The 22,951-nt window shown below is 43.4% G+C and overlaps 1 protein-coding gene and 1 non-coding gene across 3 annotated transcripts in view; both read right to left on the reverse strand.

Moving 5' to 3' along the window:
- CDK15 (cyclin dependent kinase 15) overlaps positions 1–22,951 on the reverse strand; it is a 102,233-nt gene that overhangs the window by 60,960 nt on the left and 18,322 nt on the right. For both annotated transcript variants that reach the window (XM_066346466.1, XM_066346465.1), the window contains exons 5-8: positions 19,572–19,666; positions 18,767–18,829; positions 8,617–8,740; positions 6,864–6,984 (exon numbers count right to left, since the gene is read on the reverse strand). In XM_066346466.1, the coding sequence (XP_066202563.1) occupies positions 6,864–6,984; positions 8,617–8,740; positions 18,767–18,829; positions 19,572–19,666 (403 nt within the window). The remainder of the gene's footprint in view (positions 1–6,863; positions 6,985–8,616; positions 8,741–18,766; positions 18,830–19,571; positions 19,667–22,951) is intronic.
- TRNAP-GGG (transfer RNA proline (anticodon GGG)) lies at positions 12,649–12,724 on the reverse strand. The gene has a single exon. It is a non-coding gene; the product is annotated as a tRNA-Pro (tRNA).

Here is a 22,951-nt window from a genome sequence, read left to right on the forward strand (position 1 = left end):
TTTAAGTTTTAAAATAATTTCAAGCTTAAAATTACAAGAATATTACCCTTCAAACAGATTCACCAATTGCCAACATTCTACTTCTTTCATTTCATTACTTTTTGTCTATTTATCTTATCTATGTATGTATCTATGTGTCTATTTATCTATCTACCTACCTACCTACCTACCTATCTATCTATCCATTTATCTCTATTTTTTCTGAAGCAGTGAAGAATAAGTTGTAGATCCCATGGCTATTCACCCCTAAAGACTTCCATGTGTATTTTCTAAGAACAAAAGCACTCTTTTATATAACAACAATTCAATTATCAGAAAATTTAACATTGACCCAATACCACTATCTATTCCACAATCCATATTTAAACTCCACCCTTGTCCCAGTGGTGTTCTTTAGCTTAATTTCCCACAGCATCCAATCTAGGACCATACATTGTGCTAAGTTGGCATGTCCATTGTCTCTTTTAATCTGGAACAGTTCCCTTGTCTTTCTTTGCCTTTTAAAACCTTGACCTTGTAGGGGAACAGAAAATGCCACCCCAAAATATGCCACTCTGAAATAAAGATCATTTGTGCTGAAGGCAATTGAAAAAAAGCAAACACAGGATGAGCTCTCTGCCTTCCCCTATCTGCAAGGTTCAAATTCTCCTTGTGAAGATGTCCCCTCAGCCTGCCACCCTTCCCACATCAGAAGGGGAGAACAACCTTATCACCTGAGACAGAGATGACACCAAGAAGTATCTACATTAAAAAAAAAAAAAAAAAAAAAAAAAAAAACCTTGCTAAGAAACCCTTATTTACTGTTAAATTTCCCTATACATCACCTTTCCACAATGTATTGGCCCCTGAAAAAATCCAGACAGCCTCTTCCTTTGTCTTGTCACTTCTCTACACTGTATTGCCCCTGTCAGAACGGTATGAAAGCCTCCAAGCCTCGCTGCCTCTTTGGGGCTCTTCTCTTCTTTCCAGGAAGCCACCTCTTCCATGTCACGTAATACTTTTTTAACAATAAATCAAATCTGCGTGCTTTTCTCCTCTTAAGCTGTTTTTCATCAGTTTATTTTGCAGGCCCGTCCACTAAATCTAAGGGGATAGAGAAGAAATTTTCCCTCCCCTTCAACCCTTTTAAAGAGTATAGACCAGTTATGTTGAAGAATGTCTCTCAAACTGAGTTTATCTAATGTTTCCTCATGATTTGATCTCAATTATGCTTTTTTTTTTTCCTCCAGGAAAACCTAGGAGATATATCTTTCTCAGTGCATCATATTGCCAGCTTTATAGTATCAGTTAGTCCCATCATTGATAATATAATCTCTAATTACTTGGTTAAGCTGGTATTTGCCAAGTTTCTCTTATAACTATAGTTACTATTTTTCCTGTATAATTAATAAGTACTTTGTGGACAGGTACTTTGAGACTATGTACATAATTTATTCCTCATCAAACTTTCCCCTCTAGCTTAGCATTGATGATTCTTGTCTGAACCAGTTACTATTATATTACAAAGTAGTGATTTTCTAACTCCATCCTTTCTTCTCCAGTTATTAGTTGGCATTCTACTGTAAGGAAGAGTTTCCTTCCTTATCTCTCTACTATCTGGCTATCTTTAATATAGACTTAGGTATTCTTTTTTTCAACGTGTTATAATTAGTTACTTTAATTATTTACATTGGTGCTTAAATTGTACCAATTCCAACTAAAGTTGCTTCCCATGTCCTTTTGACATATTCCTATCATTTCTTGATCACTCTGGTCCAATAAAAGAATGTTCTGGCCCTGGCCGGTTGGCTCAGCGGTAGAGCGTCAGCCTGGCGTGCGGGGGACCTGGGTTCGATTCCCGGCCAGGGCACATAGGAGAGGCGCCCATCTGCTTCTCCACCCCCCCCCCTCCTTCCTCTCTGTCTCTCTCTTCCCCTCCCGCAGCCAAGGCTCCATTGGAGCAAAGATGGCCCGGGTGCTGGGGATGGCTCCTCGGCCTCTGCCCCAGGCGCTAGAGTGGCTCTGGTCGCGGCAGAGCGACGCCCCGGAGGGGCAGAGCATCGCCCCCTGGTGGGCAGAGTGTCGCCCCTGGTGGGCGTGCCGGGTGGATCCCGGTCGGGCGCATGCGGGAGTCTGTCTGACCGTCTCTCCCCGTTTCCAGCTTCAGAAAAAAATAAATAAATAAAATAAAATAAAAGAATGTTCTGGTCCAATAAGATGTTCCTGACCTTTTTTTAAAAGATTTTATTTATTAATTTTACAGAAAAAGGAGTGTGTATATTTGTATGTGTATGTGTGGGGGTGTGAAGTACTTGCTTCACTCTAACTGTTCATTGGTTGCTTGCCGTATGTGCCTTGACCGGGAGCGCACGGGGTTTCAAACCAGTGACCTCAGCGTCCCAGGTCAGTGCTCTATCCACTGCGCCACTACAGACCAGACATTCCTGACCTATCTCGTACTTTCTTCTGCCCTAGCATTAGGATCAGCCGTTTCTTCAAAATGTTCTAGTTCCTTTAAGTGGGGAATAGTATTAACAAATCAAGGTCTGGGTGGCAGAGCAACATGTATGTAAGATACAATAATAAAGTCCGTTATTAAAAGATGCACCTAGCAGAATCAAACGCAAATCTTTGAGAGAATCCACTTTATTCAAGACCTCAACAAAAATCCCATAAGTGAAATTCCAAAGAAAACTAATGTATCCCTGTCGAGAACACTCATAGATAAAAGATACCATATGCAAGAACCAAAAGAAAGAATAAACAATAGAAATGAACTTACAAGGACCATTGTTCTAGTTATGTAATACCTTAGAGAGAAAATTAGAAAACTTTACCAAAAGGCATTAAAGAAAAACTAAACAGATGAAGGGATATACCATGTTTAAAAATTGGAAGACAAACCCTGGCCCGTTTGCTCAGTGGTAGAGCGTCGGCCTGGCATGCAGGAGTCCTGAGTTCGATTCCTGACCAGGGCACACAGGAGAAGAGCCCATCTGCTTCTCCACCCCTCCCCCTCTCCTTCCTCTCTGTCTCTCTCTTCCCCTCCCACAGCCAGGGCTCCACTGGAGCAGGGTTTGACCGGGCACTGAGGATGGCTCTGTGGCCTCTGCCTCAGGCGTTAGAATGGCTCTGATTGCAGCAGAGCGACACCCTAAGATGGGCAGAGCATCGCCCCCTGGCGGGCATGCCAGGTGGATCCTGGTCGGGCTCATGCAGGAATCTGTCTGACTGCCTCCCCATTTCCAGCTTCGGAAAAATACAAAAAAAAAAAATTGGAAGACAATATTACAAAGGTGTTAATTAGTCTCATAGTGTTCTATAATTTGAATAAAATTCCAATAAAAATCTCACTAGGATCTTTCATGAAATGTGAAACACTGAATCTAAAATTTATATGAAATAATCAAAGGGGAAAAATATCCAACACAGTCCAGAACAAGAGTAAGTGGGCGACTTGTCCTACTAAATGTCAAGTATTATTACAGAGTTATAAAAATTAATACGGTATAACATTGGTTCAGGAACAGATAAACTGACCCTCAGTGGGAAGGAACAGAAAGCACAGAGACAGACCAATCATCTAGAGAAACTTGATATACGAGAAATTTGAGATAGCAGATAGCTGAAGAAATTGGGGTCAGACAATTGGTTAGTATATAGAAAAGTCAACTTCCAATGTATCAAAGAGTTAAAATGAAAGGAAAAAAACTTTACAATTTTAAAAAGAATGTACAGGATAATATCATTCTGACCTCAGGAAGGGAAGGATTTATAAACAAGAAACAAAAGGGCTAACCATAAAAGAAAAAATTTACCTGGTCAGCAATGTTAAAATTAAGAAATTTTGTTCATAAAGACAACATAAAGATGTGAAAACATAAGCCATGGCCTGGGGGAAGCTACCTGTAACACACATAACTGATAGAAGGTTAATATCCAAAATACAAGAACTTCTACAAATCTATAAAGAAAGGGAAGGAAAGGAGGAGAGACAGAGACAGAGATAGAAAGACAGAAAATAAATAAAAGACAAACAGGCATTTCATAGAAGAGAAAACACAAATGGCAAATTTAGATCTTAATATAATATCATACCATTCTACCCACTTGAATTAGCAAAATTAAGAAATCTATTATTATAAAAAGTTGGTACAGATGTGAATAAGGGACTATAATACACTGTTGGTGTCTAAATCATTACAAACAACCACTTTTGGAAATCTATTTTATGAAGTTAAACATTCACATACTCTGTGACACAGCAAATCTACTCCTATGTAAGTACCCTAGAGAAATTCTTAAATGCACATACCAAGTATATTCATAGTAGCAAAAACAAGACAATAAACAAATTAAATGAGATGTTTATCAACAGGAAATAAAGTATAACTACAGAGATCAATCAACATGGATGTATCTTAGGAGCATAGAGGAAAAAAAGGAAGTCATAGAAGACTAAAACCAATATTCCATTTTTATAAAAATTCAAAAGCACATGAAACAGAATGTTTTTAGAATCCACTTACAAATGTAAAAGTATTATTTTTAAAAGGGATAAGGGAATGCTACAAGAGAAAACATTCAGAGTAGAAGCCCCTCTTGTGGCGGCGCAGGCTACGGGGAGGGACACAAGCAGATGAGACGCACTGAGTATGGTCTAGCTCAGGGGTCCCCAAACTTTTTACACAGGGGGCCAGTTCACTGTCCCTCAGACCGTTGGAGGGCCGGACTATAAAAAAAACTATGAACAAATTCCTATGCACACTGCACATATCTTATTTTAAAGTAAAAAAACAAAACGGGAACAAATACAATATTTAAAATAAAGAACAAGTAAAATTATTATTATTTTTTTTTCATTTTTCTGAAGCTGGAAACAGGGAAAGACAGTCAGACAGACTCCCGCATGCGCCCAACTGGGATCCACCCGGCACGCCCACCAGGGGGCGATGCTCTGCCCATCCTGGGCGTCGCTATGTTGCGACCAGAGCCACTCTAGCGCCTGAGGCAGAGGCCACAGAGCCATCCCCAGCGCCCGGGCCATCTTTGCTCCAATGGAGCCTTGGCTGCGGGAGGGGAAGAGAGAGACAGAGAGGAAAGCATGGCAGAGGGGTGGAGAAGCAAATGGGCGCTTCTCCTGTGTGCCCTGGCCGGGAATCGAACCCGGGTCCTCCGCACGCTAGGCCGACGCTCTACCGCTGAGCCAACCGGCCAGGGCTAAGAACAAGTAAATTTAAATCAACCAACTGACCAGTATTTCAATGGGAACTATGCTCCTGTCACTGACCACCAATGAAAGAGGTGCCCCTTCCGGAAGTGCGGCGGGGGCCAGATAAATGGCCTCAGGGGGCTGCATGTGGCCCTCGGGCCGTAGTTTGGGGACCCCTGGTCTAGCTGTTACCGTGGGTTGTGGGTTTACGGAGCTCCCTTCATGATGCTTCCTAACCTGTGTCAATCCTGACACTGTTGACATTTTGGACTGGGTACATCTTTGTTGCGGGGGGGGTGCTATCCTGTGCATCATAGGATGTTTAGCACCATCCCTGCCCTCTACTTATTAGGTACCAGTAGCACCACTTACCCAGCTGTGACAATAAAAATATCTAGACATTGTCAAACATTCCTGAGAAGAAAAACTGGCCCTTGTTGAGAATCACTTATCTATATATGTTATATATATATTTTTGAACGTTTTACATATTCTATAATAAAGTTTAAAAGTGATGAGTAGAAGTTTTACTCTGTCTGTGAAGAACAACTTAGAAAGTGATTGATCGTTAAAAGCTGTGAAAGCCAGAGCCCATCGAAGGCCTTTGAAATGACAATGAGAGCTGACAGTTTCAGGAGGGTTTTGACTAGCAGATGATACTTGTAGAAATGGCACCGGGTATTAAGAAAATCAATGACTCCGGATACACTGGAGGACAATTTCTGCAAACCTTTCTCAATTCTTTGGGAAGTCCATAGCTTAGTTTAGCCTTTCAGGATGCTGTTTAATGTTTTTAATCCATTATTGCTTAAAAAAATAAAAGATAAAGAAAAAAAATAAACAGGGCTTCTGTTTATCTATGACCTTCTAAGGCAGCAGTTCTCAACCTGTGGGTCGCGACCTTGAAAGAAGTCCATGTATTTTTCTACCATTGAGGAGGTAGCTATGACTGCCGTCACCACACATCTAACTGTGGCCCCCAAATGACAGGGATATTTTAAGAATAAGGTCTAAAGCACCACTGCTCTAGGAATGAGGAGTGCCTGAGATCCCACACTCATCACCACACTCCAATTAATATAAGAGCCTCCCCAGAAATGTGGTTCTACCTGACAGCATCTACCTGGTTCTGATACTTGCACTATAGTTCCATTTAACCCCTCAAGGGAAAAGTAAACAGAGACACATAGAAGATATATATATATGGCTTTTTCAAGGTAACATAATCTAGAGAAATTGATCAGAAGTAGAACTGGCATAAAAATCAGATGTCCTGATTCTTGGTCTCTATGCTTTTTCACCAGGCTCTGAACTGTGTTTGGGCATGTGTGAGCATTTACACAAAGACAAATACATGTGTTTCTCTGAGGACAAAAAGAAAAGACAAAGGATTGAAGAGAAGAGCTAGGAGGTGAGGCATGCTAGAAAGTGTGTAAAATTCAGAAGATGCCTTGGGCAAGAACTCTCCTAGTCTCAGTTTCTTTAGCTGTAAAAACTTGTAGTATAATTGGAAGAATCAAATGGGATATGTATTTGGAAAAGCATTTTGCTTTTCTGTAGACAAATGAGAATGTCATTAGAATTATTATTAAAAATATAACACAGATGATAAAGCCTAACCCTCAAGAATGACTCAGATTTTCTTCATTTGGGGGGAGGCACTAGCTCTTACCATATGTCCAGTTCAGAGGAATATTCAGTGGCTCCCAGCAAGGCATCAGGAGGGCGGTACCAGAGGGTCACCACTTCTGAAGAGTATGTTTGACTGGGAATAGATTTGGCCCGAGCAAGACCTGATCAAAGGGGAGAAGCACAGAATTCATTGCTCTGGGATTTCCTGGAGAGCCCCAGTGACACATTCTGCCAAGGAGGGTATAACTGGCTGTATAAACAATATTTTAAAAGTAAAACACAAACTCTGGGTGATTTTAATAAATCTAATCAACATTCTTGATCCTTGTGTACAACACTTCCTCATCAAGTGAGTGTCTCAAATTTTGGCTGACTTTGCAGCTAGATATGACCTTCCTGGCAGCTAAGTGTACTGAAGGTGACTAAATCTTGCCTATATGATATGCACAGCAGTGATGTGTGAACTTCCAGATCATGCACTAACTGGAGTGGTTATGAATTCGGTCCTTTTCTCCCTCCTCCAGGCTGTAATAAGAAGGGGGTGGCAGCCATCTTGAAATACACACCTGGGGCAATACCTTAGGGATAGTGGGGCCACATGATGGAAGGAGTATGGGCCAAAACACCATGGTGCCACCTTACACCTCTGACTGCTTAGGTCAGATGGTTATGTGAGAGTAAGTTAGGCGTCTAGCGTGTTTCCACCTCTGTAACTTTGGGTATCTGTAACATTAACAGAACTCAATTCATTAATATGGTGGCCTACATTTGGCAGTCCCAGAATCCCCAGCTAGATAAAGGGTGGGGATTGCTAATCCAAATCAGTTAGCTTGGTAGGACTTTAGATGAGTCATTTTCAAGTGCCCTCTGCATAATGAAAGTACTTTTGTCAGCTGCTAATTTCACAGAATCACATGGTCTACAGCTGGAAAAGTATTGAACAGATGAGTCGCTGTTGTGGGGAATTGATAAATGAATGTCTGTGAAATGCTTACACATCCGGATGAAAGTTACTGTCTCAGAATACAGTACTGCAGCCAGAGTACAACTATTCAACATTTGCCAAACAGAGAAGGGTGGTCCCTAAGCTCACGTGAAACCAGCTTTTCAACAACTACTTATTGAGCACTTACTATATGGTGCCAGGCACAAGGGATACAATTTGATATGCAAAAATAGTCCCAGGCTGCCAGTATAATGCCTATAGTCTAGTGGAGGAGTCAGAATTGTCACACAAATATGTTGTGTATGTGCATGATTATAAACGGTGGTAAGGGCTAATATGGAAAGATACAGTCATACTTAGGAGAAATCTGCATGACTTTGATGGAAATAAAAGTGTCAGGTACCCATACAGTCACATCTATATTGATACATAGTTGAAAAGGAACAAGGGTACCGGAGCCTTCATTGCAGGGGTCGTCTATCTGACAGTCTGGGGCTTTATCTGTTCTCCTGGGATATCCTCAATCTACTCTGATAGAATTAGTATATCCAGCTAGATTTACAGAAAGAAACCTACCAAGTATAGTTTACTTTACAAATGTCTCTGTATCAAACATGGCAGTGGGCTAATAGCCTGATTAGACTGGAGCTTGATAGAACTCTAAAAAGCTACCAATCTCTCCTGTTTCTTGCTTCACACTTCCTATATGGTTGTTTGATTTCCTCACAGAGCATCATGCTCCTTGGGCCTCAACTTTAAAAAGGCCAGGCCTCATCAATGCTTTAAACATGTGAACACAAAAGCATCATTGTTCACAGCCCAGAAAAAGACTCGAGGGGCAGCTTACCAAAATCAGCCAGTTTGAGCTCTCCCAGGTGACTGATGAGTAAGTTCTGAGGCTTCAGGTCCCTGTGAAGAACATGTTGGTGGTGGATGTACGCCAGGCCCCGCAAAAGTTGAAACATGAAAAGCTGGAAAGAATGAACACCTTATCTAAACAGATTTCAGCCACTCTGTGTGGATTTCTCCTCTAAATCAAAAACAGTCATCTGTAAGAATATAGTAAGATTAGTGTCTCTTGAGAGAGAAAAAAAAAAGAAAAAGAAAAAAAAGGGGACAGGGAAAGTCAAGTAAGGAGACCAGGTACCTAACTAAACAAAGGGATTCTGGCTTTCCCTGACATCTCATTTCTTTGATATGAAAGGAATTACCCTTCCTTAAAAATCTAAAGTGAAACTTTGAAGTTTCTCCTGGAATACTAGTTATTGATTTAGATGTAAGAGATTTAATTTTTTTTCCCACCGATGAACTTGACATATGAGATCAAAGTTGACCTGGAAATGATATTCTGAAGTTTACAACTGCTTAAGTTTTCCAAACTCTCTGATATGAACCCCTTTTAAAAACAGAACACAAGGAGACCAGACTGGAAAATATATCCTTAAATGGTAAAAGGAAATAAAGGAACCGTCATCTTTTTAAACCTACTTTTTTTTTTCTTTTTGTGTTTTTTCAAAGTTAGAAGAGGGGAGGCAGTCAGATAGACTCCGCATGTGCCCAACTGGGATCCACCTGGCATGCCCACCAGGGGGCGATGCTCAGCCAAATGGGGCATTGCTCCGTTGCAGCCAGAGCCATTCTAGCGCCTGAGGTGGAGACCATGGAGCCGTCCTCAGCGCCGGGGCCAACTTTACTCCAATGGAGCCTTGGCTGCAGGAGGGGAAGAGAAAGAGAGGAAGGAGAGGGGGAAGGGTGGAGAAGCAGATGGGCGCTTCTCCTGTGTGCCCTGACTGGGAATAGAACCTGGGACTTTCACACTCTGGGCTGATGCTCTACCACTGGGCAAACTGGCCAGGGCCTAAACCTACTTTTAAAGTGTTAGGTTCCAAGTTGAAAATAAGGGAAATATACAATATAGATTAAGAAGGCAGACAAAAAATCAACAGAATAAGGAATAAACAGTAGAGAGAAGAAAGAAGTATGTGTGTGTGTGTGGGGGGGGACAACAGGAAAAATACATTCTGGGCCCAATTTTTAAAATGTTGCATGTGATTATAAGGCACAGAAACCAGACATTTTAAGGGCCTCACCATTATAAAAGTTTAAGGGGGGAAAAAAGAATGGTTAGTTTTCCAAGTTTCTTTTGCTCTTTTCCAGTGCCACTGGCAACTGAGAATTTAAACACCAACATTAGTGTTTACAAAGACCTATGCCAACTGAGAACATGTTCTGACAGTTTAGAAAAGACAGGACCAACCTCAGCATTCCGGGGACACAGGCAACACAGCAGAAACAGAGCTGTGTGGAGAAGTCCACTCTTTCCATCACATCTTGGCAACTGGGAACTTCAGAGATGCTAGGACCTGTACTGATCTAACAGCGTCTTGGAGACACTGGAGCCAAGTTTATGAGCAGCATGGTTTGGGTTTACCTACCACAGCACAGTTGCGGCCATGCATGTTCGATGCAGGTCCCACATCAGTTTCACAAGCCATTTGAGAATGTTAAAAATTTCTTGAGACTCCTACATTAAATGTTCTCTGGTTCTATGACTCTTTCCAAGGCTATATCTTCTTGGTGCTTCAAACACACATTATTTTTGCATTCATCAAACTATAAAGCTGCCAAAGTACGAAATTCTTATATCACTATGCAAACCTTCCAATTGGTTATAATTTTCATGGAAAAGATAATATAAAAAAAAACAACAACGGAAATCCCAGTTAAAAGATAAGATGCCATAGGACATGGGAAAGTTTTCCAATGGGAAAGTCTTAAGGAAAGAGGGAGATGAAGACAGGTGAGAGACAGAAGACAGAAAGATGGCAGGAAGGGAGAGAGACAGAAGAAAGGTAAAATAACATTTATGAAATGCCTATTACCTTTTGTAATCCTCAAAACAACCCTGTGCGTGGCCCTGGCCGGTTGGCTCAGTGGTAGAGCGTCGGCTTGGTGTGCAGAAGTCCTGGGTTCGATTCCCGGCCAGAGCACACAGGAGAAGCGCCCATCTGCTTCTCCACCCCTCCCCCTCCTTCCTCTCTGTCTCTCTCTTCCCCTCCCGCAGCCAAGGCTCCATTGGAGCAAAGATGGCCCAGGCGCTGGGGATGGCTCCTTGGCCTCTGCCCCAGGCGCTAGAGTGGCTCTGGTAGCGACAGAGCGATGTCCCGGAGGGGCAGAGCATCGCCCCCTGGTGGGCGTGCCAGGTGGATCCCCATCGGGTGCATGCGGGAGTCTGTCTGACTGTCTCTCCCCGTTTCCGGCTTCAGAAAAATACAGAAAAAAAAAAAAGAAAAAAACAACAACAACCCTGTGCGGAAGATATGCTTGTCCTCAATTTACAGATAGAAAAATAAGAAACTTTAAAAGTGTTTTACTTATTGATTTTAGAGTGCAAAGAAGGAGAAAGAGAAGAGAGCAAGAGAGAGAAACATTAATTTGTTGTTCCACTTATTTATGCATTCATTGATTGATTCTTGCATGGGCCCTGACCAGGAACTGAACCCACAACTTTGGTGAATCAGGATGATGCTCTAAACAACTGAACTACCTGGCCAGGGCAAAAAAAAAAAAAAAAAAGGAAACTTAAAAATACGTCTGGAACTATGTCTTAAATTCAGACCTGCCTGACTCCAGTACACCATCCTGAGGAGCCAGAGAAAAGGCAGAAAATTAAAACATGACAGGGAAAGAGGGCGTCTGCTGGCTGAGTCAGAAACAGAGCTCCTCAGTGGGCAAGGCTGAAATGCCTTTCATGTCCTAAGGATAGACTGTTCTCACTAATTAGTCACACCGCCTCCCACCTTCTTGCTCAGTCCCCGTCTTCCTTGCCTCCTCACTTGTCTGTCTGCAGGCATCTGTAAGTGGGAAAGCGCGGTGGTGTGAAGGTCTGGTATTTCACAGCCACACTTCTCCAAACCTCCGTGTGTGCTGACTAAGCTCACCACCCACTCGCTCTTCAATCCTTTACAACCTGGATTCTTCCTTCAACACTGCCGGAGCTCAGCCGATAATGTGACCCAACCTGATGGCGTTTTTCCAGACAACTTCAAGCCAGATCGTGGGTGACTCTTTTCAGAAAGGCTTCCCATACATACCCCAGGGGTTAGTTCTGTTTCTAACACAATGAGCACAATGAGGCTCTTGGGAACAAAATGTAATTCCTTTGGGCTACTGCCATCTGGGCTGGAATCCCTCAAAATATAGTCACATCGGTTAGCCAACTCCTGCAGGGAAGCCTGAGTCCTTCCCCTCACTAGGGATCCCCGGGCTTGTTAAATCCTAAACCCAACACAGGCAAACCTCACTAGGAGTTGTGACCCATCATGTCTTCTGGGGTCACAACTCAAATATAAGTCTCTCTATTATTTTTTCTTCCTGTACACTCATCTCCTCATTTAATCCAGTATCCGTGGTTCCTGCCTCTCCCAAACCTTTACACTGCTCACTCTTCTCTCCTCAATCCTGGTTTAAAAACTCTGGACAACTCAACCTCTGATAAATTTCCTTCTGCCTCCTTTCCTTAAGTGGGACTTTTTTTTTTTTTTTTTTTTTGTATTTTTCTGAAGCTGGAAACGGGGAGAGACAGTCAGACAGACTCCCGCATGCGCCCGACCGGGATCCACCCGGCACACCCACCAGGGGCCACGCTCTGCCCACCAGAGGGCGATGCTCTGCCCACCAGGGGGCGATACTCTGCCCCTCCGGGGCGTCGCTCTGTCGCAACCAGAGCCACTCTAGCGCCTGGGGCAGAGGCCAAGGAGCCATCCACAGCGCCCGGGCCATCTTTGCTCCAATGGAGCCTTGGCTGCGGGAGGGGAAGAGAGAGACAGAGAGGAAGGAGGGGGGAGGGGTGGAGAAGCAGATGGGCGCTTCTCCTGTGTGCCCTGGCCGGGAATCGAACCCAGGACTTCTGTACCCCAGGCCGACGCTCTACCACTGAGCCAACCGGCCAGGGCCCCTTAAGAGGGACTTTGAATTCACTGCTTCCCTATAGCATTCTCAAGTGGAAGCTAGTTTTTCTACAGCTTACTCATATATCTGATCACTCATATATTTGAGGTGGGGTCAGCTGCCTCCTGACTCCTCAATACTACTTCAAAATACTTCTCCACCATCACCTAAAAGCTCCTGTTGCTTAGACTTTCTTGCCATCTAGCTACATCTTCCTCTACTCCTCTTATTACTATCATCCAAACAGCTTCCACTACACTCCATCATTCACTCAAAACTTGGGCACTTGGATCACTCCTGTTGCTTCCTTGACATTAGTGGCCATGTGAACAAATTAAACTGACCTTCTTACCTCCACTGATCTGCTTCTCCAATCAACTTTAGCCCCTTACTCCAGGATAACACAGTGTGTCAAGCCATCATATGCAACTGTTTTGATCACGTCATTCATAATGTATTTTTTATTCCATAGTCACCAATGCTTTTTGCTATGGAAATCCAATGGATACCTCTCGTCCTTTCTCTTTGCAGCATTTAGCATTTTTGACCATGCCTTCCTTCCTGAATCTCTCTACCCTTCGTATCACAATCTATTACTTTTTCTCCTACTTCTTTGACTACTTCTTTATAGGTTCCATGCACTTCCTCTATTGATCTCTAATATATTGAAATTCTTTAGGGCTCCATCCTGGACCAAGTCTTCTCTTATTACTCCACATCCTCTCCCTTAGCCATCTTATCCACTAACTGCCTCAGTTAACAACTGCATACTGAAGATTTCAGTCTTTTTTGTGTGTGTATGTGTGACAGAGAGAGAGAGAGAGACAGAGAGAGAGGGACAGATAGGGACAGACAGGCAGGAAGGGAGAGAGATAAGAAGCATCAATTCTTCATTGCAGTTCCTTGGTTGTTCATTGATTGCTTTCTTATATGTGCCTTAATGGGAGGGAGGGGCCAAGCCAGCGACCTTGGACTCCAAGCCAGAGACCCTGCGCTCAAGCTGGTGAGCCCCGCTTGAGCCAAATGAGCCCGCACTCAAACCTGCAACCTCAGGGTTTCAAACCTGGGTCCTCCGTGTCCCAGTCTGACACTCTTGTCAGGCTAAAGATTTCAGAGTCTTTATTTCCAACTCAGACTCTTTCTTGAATTTTAGACCCATATAGTCTGAAGTTTACTTGGACATCCCATAATCACCTCAAATGCAGAATGTCCAAAACTTAACTCATTATTTCCTTCTAAAATCCATTTTCCCCCTTTTCCTCTCTCAATGGACAGCACAATTAAACATGCAATCCATCTAAATGTACAAAGTTGGAAAAAATATTGTTGACTCTTCTGTTTTTTTTGTGAATTCTGGCTAAGTAATTGATCACATATATATATTTACTTTCCTCCACCATCATCTCACATCTGCACCACTGTTGTCCTGATCAGCCTCACTGTCCCTAACAGATACCAGCATTTAGGCCGCAGGGGTCCCCAAACTTTTTACACAACGGGCCAGTTCACTGTCCCTCAGACGGTTCGAGGGCCGCCATATACAGTGCTCCTCTCACTGACCACCAATGAAAGAGGTACCCCTTCGGAAGTGCGGCGGGGGGCTGGATAAATGGCCTCAGGGGGCCACATGCGGCCCGTGGGCCGTAGTTTGGGGATGCCTGATAGGGAATGAGTAGAGAACATGGGATGATGGGGTGAGAATATAAAAAAATCAAAGAGAGGGTGAGGTCAGGGGGCTATAATATTTCCCAAAATGCATTGGCTTTTCCCAAACTATTCACTAAAATGCCATCAGAGTAAGCTTTACAAAAATAAAATCTGAATTTAACACGTCCTTGTTTAAAATAATTTAATGGCTCCTCCTACGGAATAACATGATATGGCTGGGCCCTCACTCTCTGGCTCCTACTTACCTCTCAAGTCTCTTCTCTGACCATCCCCAACTCTGTTCATTCCAAAGCTCCAGCTTTACTGAATTATCATCCGTTCTTGGAATATGCCATGCCTTCTCTGGCATCCCAGCCTTTTCACTGCTGCCTTGAGTATAGGGAATTCATCCTTACTCCCACCTGCTTTGATTGGATAACTTCTTCCTTTCTGTCTCCCTATTCCCATATACTATTTCACTATTTATTAGTGTGTTCCTCACAAATCTACAAAGTCCTTGCAGTCAAGCACCATTTTCAACTGTATTCTTGGTATGTGTGACACTTTCAGCCATACCTTCCTTGGTATGGACCTTGACTTCCATGAAAATGTTTTTTCTGGATCCTCTGCATTCCTAAAAGCTGCTTCCCTTCGTCCTGTGCTGTCCTCTTCTCATCCTCTAAAGGCAAAAGTTCTATCATCCGTCCTTTTCCCTTTGTAGATGTTTTCTTAGTTACCCCCTCTCGTGTCTTCACCTATAAATTCCTTGTACTGTTTACCCTCAAATCTACATCTCCAGCTTTTATGTCCCTCCTGAGCACCAATCTCCTCTTCAGCTGTCAGCTTCTTATTTCCCTTTGGATATCCCACCTCAACTAGGAGTTCATTCTGTCTAAGACAGTGTTCCTCCTCTTCTCCAAACCAACTTCTGTTTCTATTAACAGAGCTAGAATATGCCTGGTCAAACTCAAACTCAGTCACGTCTGTCCACACCATTTCCCTCCTTATGCCCAGTTAGTTACCATATCCTGAATGAACTCTTCATTGTTTACATTTTTCACATTCCTTCCCATCCTTGCCGTCACTACCATAATTTAGGCCTTTGTTGCTTCTTCCCTAGATCATTTATACTCCAAGTTTGGTCCTCAACTGGCAGTGTCTATTTCACCCAGGATCATGTTGGAGTCAGAAGCTCAGGCCTCACCCTACACTTACTGAATCGGACCCCCAAGTCATTCATCCACTCATTGAAGTTTGAGAAGCACTGGGCAAATCACATCAATAAACTCCCAACTGGAATTCCTGACTCCAGTCTCCTCTCTTTAATGCATCCCACAGACTACACTAACATATATTTCATTCTGATTGTGTCATTCTTTCTCAACTCAGACCCTTTTAATGACTCTAACGTCTAAGGAAGAAGGCCTGCGTATTATAAAGTAAGGCTCTCAGCCGCCTACCCAATCTGTGTGCCCAGATTTATGTACCTCATTTGCTAATATATTCTCTATATCAGGCCAACAGGACCAAAAATGCAATATGGCAGTAGAGGAAAAACATCCTAACCAAGAATCATATTTAGCCATGCAAAAAGCTGGTTCTATAACCTCAAAGTGTTTGTCTTCTCAAACTTAAGAGTCTGATGCTGCAAAACAAGGAAGTTATATCAGCCCAGTGTTTTAAAAGCAAACACAGTAAGAAACACATCGTACCCAGTATTCACATCCACACATAGATACAAGTAGAATTCCAACTGGAACAAAAGCTGCACAAAATATTTTCTCTTCTCTTCTCATCCATTTCATTTCATTTTTCAAAATGTAGGTTGTGCCAGGCCTATGGTGGCACAGTGGATAAAGTGTCAACCTTGAATGCTGAGGTCACCCGTTTAAAACCCCAGGCTTGCCTGGTCAAGGCACAAACGAAAAATAATCAATGAACTAAAGTGAAAGAACTATGAGTTGATATTTCTTGCTGCTTGCCCATCCTCCTGCCCCCTAAAATCAATAAATAAAATCTTTTTAAAAAAATGTTGGTTGCTAGTCAACCAACTGATTTTATAATCCACTAATGGGGTCAGAACCTGAAGAATGAAAACCACTGTCGGCCCCCTAACCCTAACAATCCATAACTCCGGGGTCCTCCTCCTTGAACTTATCCTCTATTTCCCGGCTCTGTGCCTTCGATGAAAACATTTCTTCTTTCTGGAACATCTTCATCTATTTCAGCCTCTTAAAATGCAATGCATTTTTAAAGTTCTGGCTTAATAAAACCACTTAAAATGAGAAAATATGTTTATTTCTTTACACATCTACAATGCAAGGTCTTTTTTTTACTTCACAAATGTCCTGCAATAGTATTGGTGTATATTTATTTTATCTTTGTTTTTGGATGTAAGTGCCTTGAGGGCAGGAATCTGCCTTCTATGTTGTTTTTCCTCCTAAGCACTTACTTAGCACAGTGTCTGGTATATGAGTCACATAAACCTGAAAATCTTCCATTTAATCAACACTTTTAGTCTAGTTTCTTGACTCTTCTGTTTTCTACCTAGCTATCAGCAACCTGCCTATCTTCACTTCCTTCCCCCAGTTTAGAAGCCACTGACCATCATTTTAACCTCTTGATAGTCTCTTCAATTCTCTTGCCAAACTGTCTTTTCCTTTCACCTATCTGGCAAAACCCCAACTCTGAATCGGTCAAACTGACTACAATACTTTCTCTGTTCCTTTGTGCAAGTTGCTAAAGACTGCCATTAAAAAAAAAAAAATCCCATGATCATGATCATGCAGATAATTTAGTGATTTTCATTCTCATTAGAATATTTAACACACTGCTAGACTTTCTTGGTTTCCCTAGTTAGTTCTCTAGCCAGTTCTCCAATAGCTACTGAAATGTCTCCACTCTCCTTAACCCCTCTCTCCTCAAACCTTTTCCCCTTGCTTCCAAGTGTAGAGTAAGCCTCTTTTTTTTTTTTAATTTTTTAAATTTTTTTTTTTGTATTTTTCTGAAGCTGGAAACGGGAAGAGACAGACTCCCGCATGCGCCCGACCGGGATCCACCCAGCACGCCCACCAGGGGGCGATGCTCTGCCCCTCTGGGGCGTCACTCTGCGGCGACCAGAGCCACTCTAGCGCCTGGGGCAGAGGCCAAGGAGCCATCCCCAGCGCCCGGGCCATCTTTGCTCCAATGGAGCCTTGACTGCTCCATTGGGGAAGAGAGAGACAGAGAGGAAGGGGGGTGGGGTGGAGAAGCAAATGGGCGCTTCTCCTATGTGCCCTGGCCGGGAATTGAACCCGGGTCCCCCACACGCCAGGCCGATGCTCTACCGCTGAGCCAACCGGCCAGGGCCGAGTAAGCCTCTTAGAAAGAGTTCTCGCCTGGCCTGTGGTGGGGCAGTGGATAAAGCATCAACCTGGAATGCTGAGGTCACTGGTTCAGAACCCCAGGCTTGCCCGGTCAAGGCACATACAAAAAGCAACTATTATGAGTAGATGCTTCCTGCTCCTCCCCCACCACCCCATTTCTCTCTCTCTAAAATCAATTTTAAAAAGGGGGTTCTCATAATATTCCTATTAACATGGCTGTAGCCTTATCACTTTGCTTCTGACTGCCCATTTAAATCCATGTATCTCACTGGGCACTATAAATATCCACTTAGTCACAGTGCACTGAAAATAAGAAACACAACTTATTCATTAGTGGAACTTCAGAACTTAATATAATACTAAGTAGTCAATAAATATTTCTTGAATTAATGAATACATAAATTATTAGTAAATGAATGAGTACATCATATACAAATCTTATGTGGTTAGGTTAAGTGCCAATCAATTAATTAGTGCCAATAAAACCTTAGGGAATGAAAAGTATAACACACTACAAATGGCTTCTAAAATGTATAACACATGTAGGAGTATGGCTAGTTAAGAGTTTATTATTATTGCTATTCTAATAACTTGGAAAATGCAAGCTAGTCCCATAGATTATATGACCTGATAGAACAGGCAGAAAGGTAACTGACTAATAAAGGTAGTTTGTTTGCTAATCCTTGCAGAATTACAACTACAACACAAACTTCATCACAGACCATAGTAGTCTGCCATGAAAAAGGTATTTATTTCATGATGGCCTTCTTCCTTTTTAATGCAATTACTCTTAATTGTCTTATGCTTCTAGAGACACATTTGCATAATGACAATGACTAACAAGGTTAGGCTGCCCAGGAAATGGCTAAACATTGCTCCATATGTTGAGCAGCAACTTTTTTTTTTCTTTAACTTTTCTCTAGCATATCAATGATGGCCATCTTCTTACTTAGTATCTCGGGACCTTGCACTGGTGGTCTGTTTCAAAATTCTGTTGTGGGCAAGCCAGAGAACCATGACCCTCAAAGTACTCACCCTGACGTTGTGAGGATGAAGCCCCCCTGGGTGCTGAGACATGTACTGGGCCAGGTCTGTGTGCTACAGGAAACGGTGGAGAAACTGATGTTAGCGGTGCTTGAACAGTGCCCTGAGCAGACCCCTAGATTTGACTGTCATAGGTATCACAAAGTTCAGAATTTTTGAGAATATATTGAATGATACATGACCCAGTTTCCTGAGATCCCACTGTTAAGGTCAAACACAGTTGTGTCTTTCTAACTGGCTGCTCTTAAAAGGAAGCTTGTTTCTCAGCACAAAAAAACCCTCATCTTAAATGTTACTGAACAAAATGACAAGAGTTTTTCACTCTTACTGGAGGCAAGTCAAGTACACATGCTTTATAATTTCCTTCTGCTAATATTTGAATAATTTTTTCTTTCAAATATACAGAAATGAATTATTCTTTAGCAAACTTGTATGCACTTTTAAAAAACCTTGAACTTTCTGTCTTCATTGTCAAAGAAAAAAATGTTGAGTTCTGCTCAGATAGTGATTAAAAATAGGTTTTAAAAAGTGCAAAAGTTTAATTTAGGAGGCAAACTCAAAATTCTTATTTATTATCTCTGGTGAGGGGAATAAGATAGCAAATATAGTGGGTAAAAAAAGCCAGATTAAAGAATGAGTGTCAGAACAATAAGCTCTGTTAATCATAATAGTGAAAATTTCCATGACACTTTCCACATTGTAATGAAAATTTTATCATGCCATAAAATATTAACAGACCTATTATACAAGCACCAGGCTTTTCCCTCATGCTTTGTAAAATGCTGGGGCAACTCACCATGTATTCGAAAACGAATGTCAGTGTCTCTTTGGTGTGGATTATATCATGCAGGAGCACAATATTGGCATGTTTCAAACCCTTCAAAAGAGAAGCTAGAAAAATTAAAGTGATAATTCAATCGTTGATCATGAAAGCATTGCTTTAAAGATATCAAGCAGTCTTTATTTTTTAAACATTTCAAATCAAGCGGTCTGGTTTCTTTATTGCTGGAAAAATCTCCTGTGAAGCAATATTTAAAATTACAAAGGACCTTCATTATTTGTTAAATGGTGAGTCATTGCATTTGCATACCTTATTATTTTAATAGGCTAGAGTAGTGGTCAGCAAACCTCGGCAAGAAAGCCATATGCTCACTCAACTCCTGCATAAATCGCTCGCACATCCCCCAGCACTGCGTATCCTGAGGACATCTCCAGTTGCCTGGACTGACACCCCCAGCCCAGTACCTGTGCGCCCCGCACGTGGTATTTCCTGGTAGGGCCAAAGAGCCGCATGCGGCTCGTGAGGTGCGGTTTGCGGACCTCTGCCCCAGGGAAAGAAGCAGAAGGTATTCTGTGGTTCTCACTAGTCTTGAGACTGGCGGGTTCCCAACCTCTCTGGGCCTTGTTTTCCCCACCTGAAAAATGAAAAATGTGAAAGCTGAGGCTGTGATTACCTTGGAAAGGGGAGGGGGAAAGGGGGGGAAGGGGAGGGGGAAAGGGGGGGAAGGGGAGGAGGAAAGAAATAGAGAGAAGGAGAAGGGGAGGGGGGGAAGGGGATGGGGAGGGGGGAGAAGGGGAGGGGGGAAGGGGAGGGGGAGGGGGGAGAAGGGGAGGGGGGAGAAGGGGAGGGGGGAAGGGGATGGGGAGGGGGGAGAAGGGGAGGGGGGAAGGGGATGGGGAGGGGGGAGAAGGGGAGGAGGAAAGAAATAGAGAGAAGGAGAAGGGGAGAGGGGAAGGGGATGGGGAGGGGGGAGAAGGGGAAGGGGAAGGGGAGGGGAGGGGGGAGAAGGGGAGGGGGGAAGGGGAGGGGGAGGGGGGAGAAGGGGAGGGGGGGAGGGGATGGGGAGGGGGGAGAAGGGGAGGGGGGAAGGGGAGGGGAAAAGAGATAGCGGGAGAAGGGGAGGGTGGAAGGGATGGGGAGGGGGGGAAGGGGAGGGGGAGGAGAGCCACATGCCCACTCAACTCGTGCATGAATTGCGAGTGCCTCCGAGCGAGCGCTGCCTGCTCTCCCAATGCCTGACCTGACTGAACCCCCAGCCCTACCTGCGCACCAGCACGTGGTATTTTATGGAAGAGCCAACACACAGGGGGCCCAAGAGGCGCATGTGGCTCACAAGCCGCAGTTTGCCGACCACTGGGCTAGAGCAGTTGCAAAAAATATGTTTCCATTTACCCAATCAATTTCATCAAAGCACTCAGAGCACTTTGCAAATGCTTTCCTCTGGGAATCTTATCATCTCTGCTTCAGAGTTGCAGGAGAGGCCTGGAGAGATAAAGGGGGTTGGGAAGCAGGAAATGGAGTGTATTGCCTTCTGGAGCAGGACTTTGCAACATGTGACCATTTTCTGAAATTCAAAGTCCCATAGGGGACTTTGGTGGATGGAATTGGTAAAAGGCAGGGATAAGAGCATGGGATGAAAAAATGTTCCAACATAACGAAGAGTGGAAGGGATGTCTCAAAGGAAGGATGGCAAACCTTGGAAAGAAGAAAACGCGAACTTGAAAATAGGATAGGGCCAAACTTGGGAGTCCAGAGAAGGGAGAATGGATTGGTGAGGACTGTCTCTTGCATCTTAAATAACAAGTTATCACTAGTTTAGGAAGGGCAGCCTTAAAGGGGAGTATAAGGCCAAGGGCCACCACCATGGTGGCCATGCACACGCAGGTTCCCATTAGAGTCCTACAGATGGTAAAGAAACAGTGTAGCCAAAAAATGGTGGGCCATTCCTTCATTCAAGTTTAGTACCTGCCAACTAGCAAACACACAGGGAAAACACTTCCCTCTTCATTCATTCAGAGCTCACAAAGCTACTGACACATTATCCGTCCACAACCAGGAGAATCTTCTCCGGTTCCTCCTAGAATCAAAAGCCCCACCATCTCAGTGGAGCTTGCAAAAGCCCCTCAGCTCTGGTTCCCCATCTGGTTATCTTCTCCCTTCTCTCTATTCTCACTCTGCAAACATGGCTTCCTTCTCTCTGCCTCTCCTCCTCCTTTTTAAAAAACTTTCTGGCATGAAAACTTCTCCTCCAGCAACCATTAGCAAGAAAGACCATGGCCCTTCCCAAGCAGGAAGGTAATTTGCAGTTTCACAGATCCCATACCTGTCGCTGCCCAGCGCCATCTTTTAACACTAAATGTGAGCAAACTCAAAAAATACAAATTTTACAAACTCATTTGCCCAACAGGGAGAAATCACCACAAAAGGCCAGCGATTGGCCACCACAAAAGGCCAGGTGTTTAAAAGTTTTTTGGGGTTTTTTTTGGGGGGGTGGTCCAGAGATAAGACCAAAAGGGTAGAGAACAGAAAGAACACAAAAAGAGGATGATGAGTCTCAACTCAGAACATCCCTATATGAAGAAACAGTATCTTTAAGACTTAAAGGAAAGGAAAAACCAAAATGTAAAGCCAGTAGCCACGGCCACCATCACAGCCGCCTGGCCCATGTAGGTTTGCATTAGATTTGGACAGACGGTAACGAAACAACGGAGCCAAGAACTGGTGAGCCATTAGCTTTAATCCTAGCTTACACCTGGCGGGCAAGAAATACACACAGTGGGAAAACACTTCCCTTTCCATTCAGGGCTCCCAAAGCCACTGACTTATTTGAGTTTCCTAGAATCGAAGGTATCTACCTCACCAGCCTTATTCACCTCTGTTTCCCATCTCTTTCTCTCTGCACAAACTCTACACAAACTGGCTTCTCTTTCAGCACTCCGCCATCTTGGCTACTTCTCCTCTCCTCCACGTGGCCTTTCTCTGCTCTCCTCTAGCATGAGCTCCTCCTAGAACGAAATCCCTCTTCTCCTGGAACGTGATCTCTCTTCCTTTTTAAAACTGTTCGGGCCTGGCCTGTGGTGGCACAGTGGATCAAGCGTTGACCTGGAACGCTGAGGTCGTCTATTCAAAACCCTGGGCTTGCCTGGCCAAGGCACATATGGGAGTTGATGCTTCCTGCTCCTCCCCCTCCTTCTCTCTCTCTGTCTCTGTCTCTCTCTGTCTCTGTCTCTCCTCTAAAATGAATAAATAATTAAAAATATATTTAAAAAATAAACCTTTTGGCGCAAAAGCCCTCCCTTAACACATATTAACATAATCACGCCCATCCCAAGCAAGAAAGGCAATTAATATTATCACCTGGGCTACGGGCGTCCACGTGGGCAGCGCCATCTTTA

The sequence above is a fragment of the Saccopteryx leptura genome, chromosome 7 (genome assembly GCF_036850995.1).
Source record: "Saccopteryx leptura isolate mSacLep1 chromosome 7, mSacLep1_pri_phased_curated, whole genome shotgun sequence".
In the NCBI taxonomy this organism is placed as follows: Eukaryota; Metazoa; Chordata; class Mammalia; order Chiroptera; family Emballonuridae; genus Saccopteryx; species Saccopteryx leptura.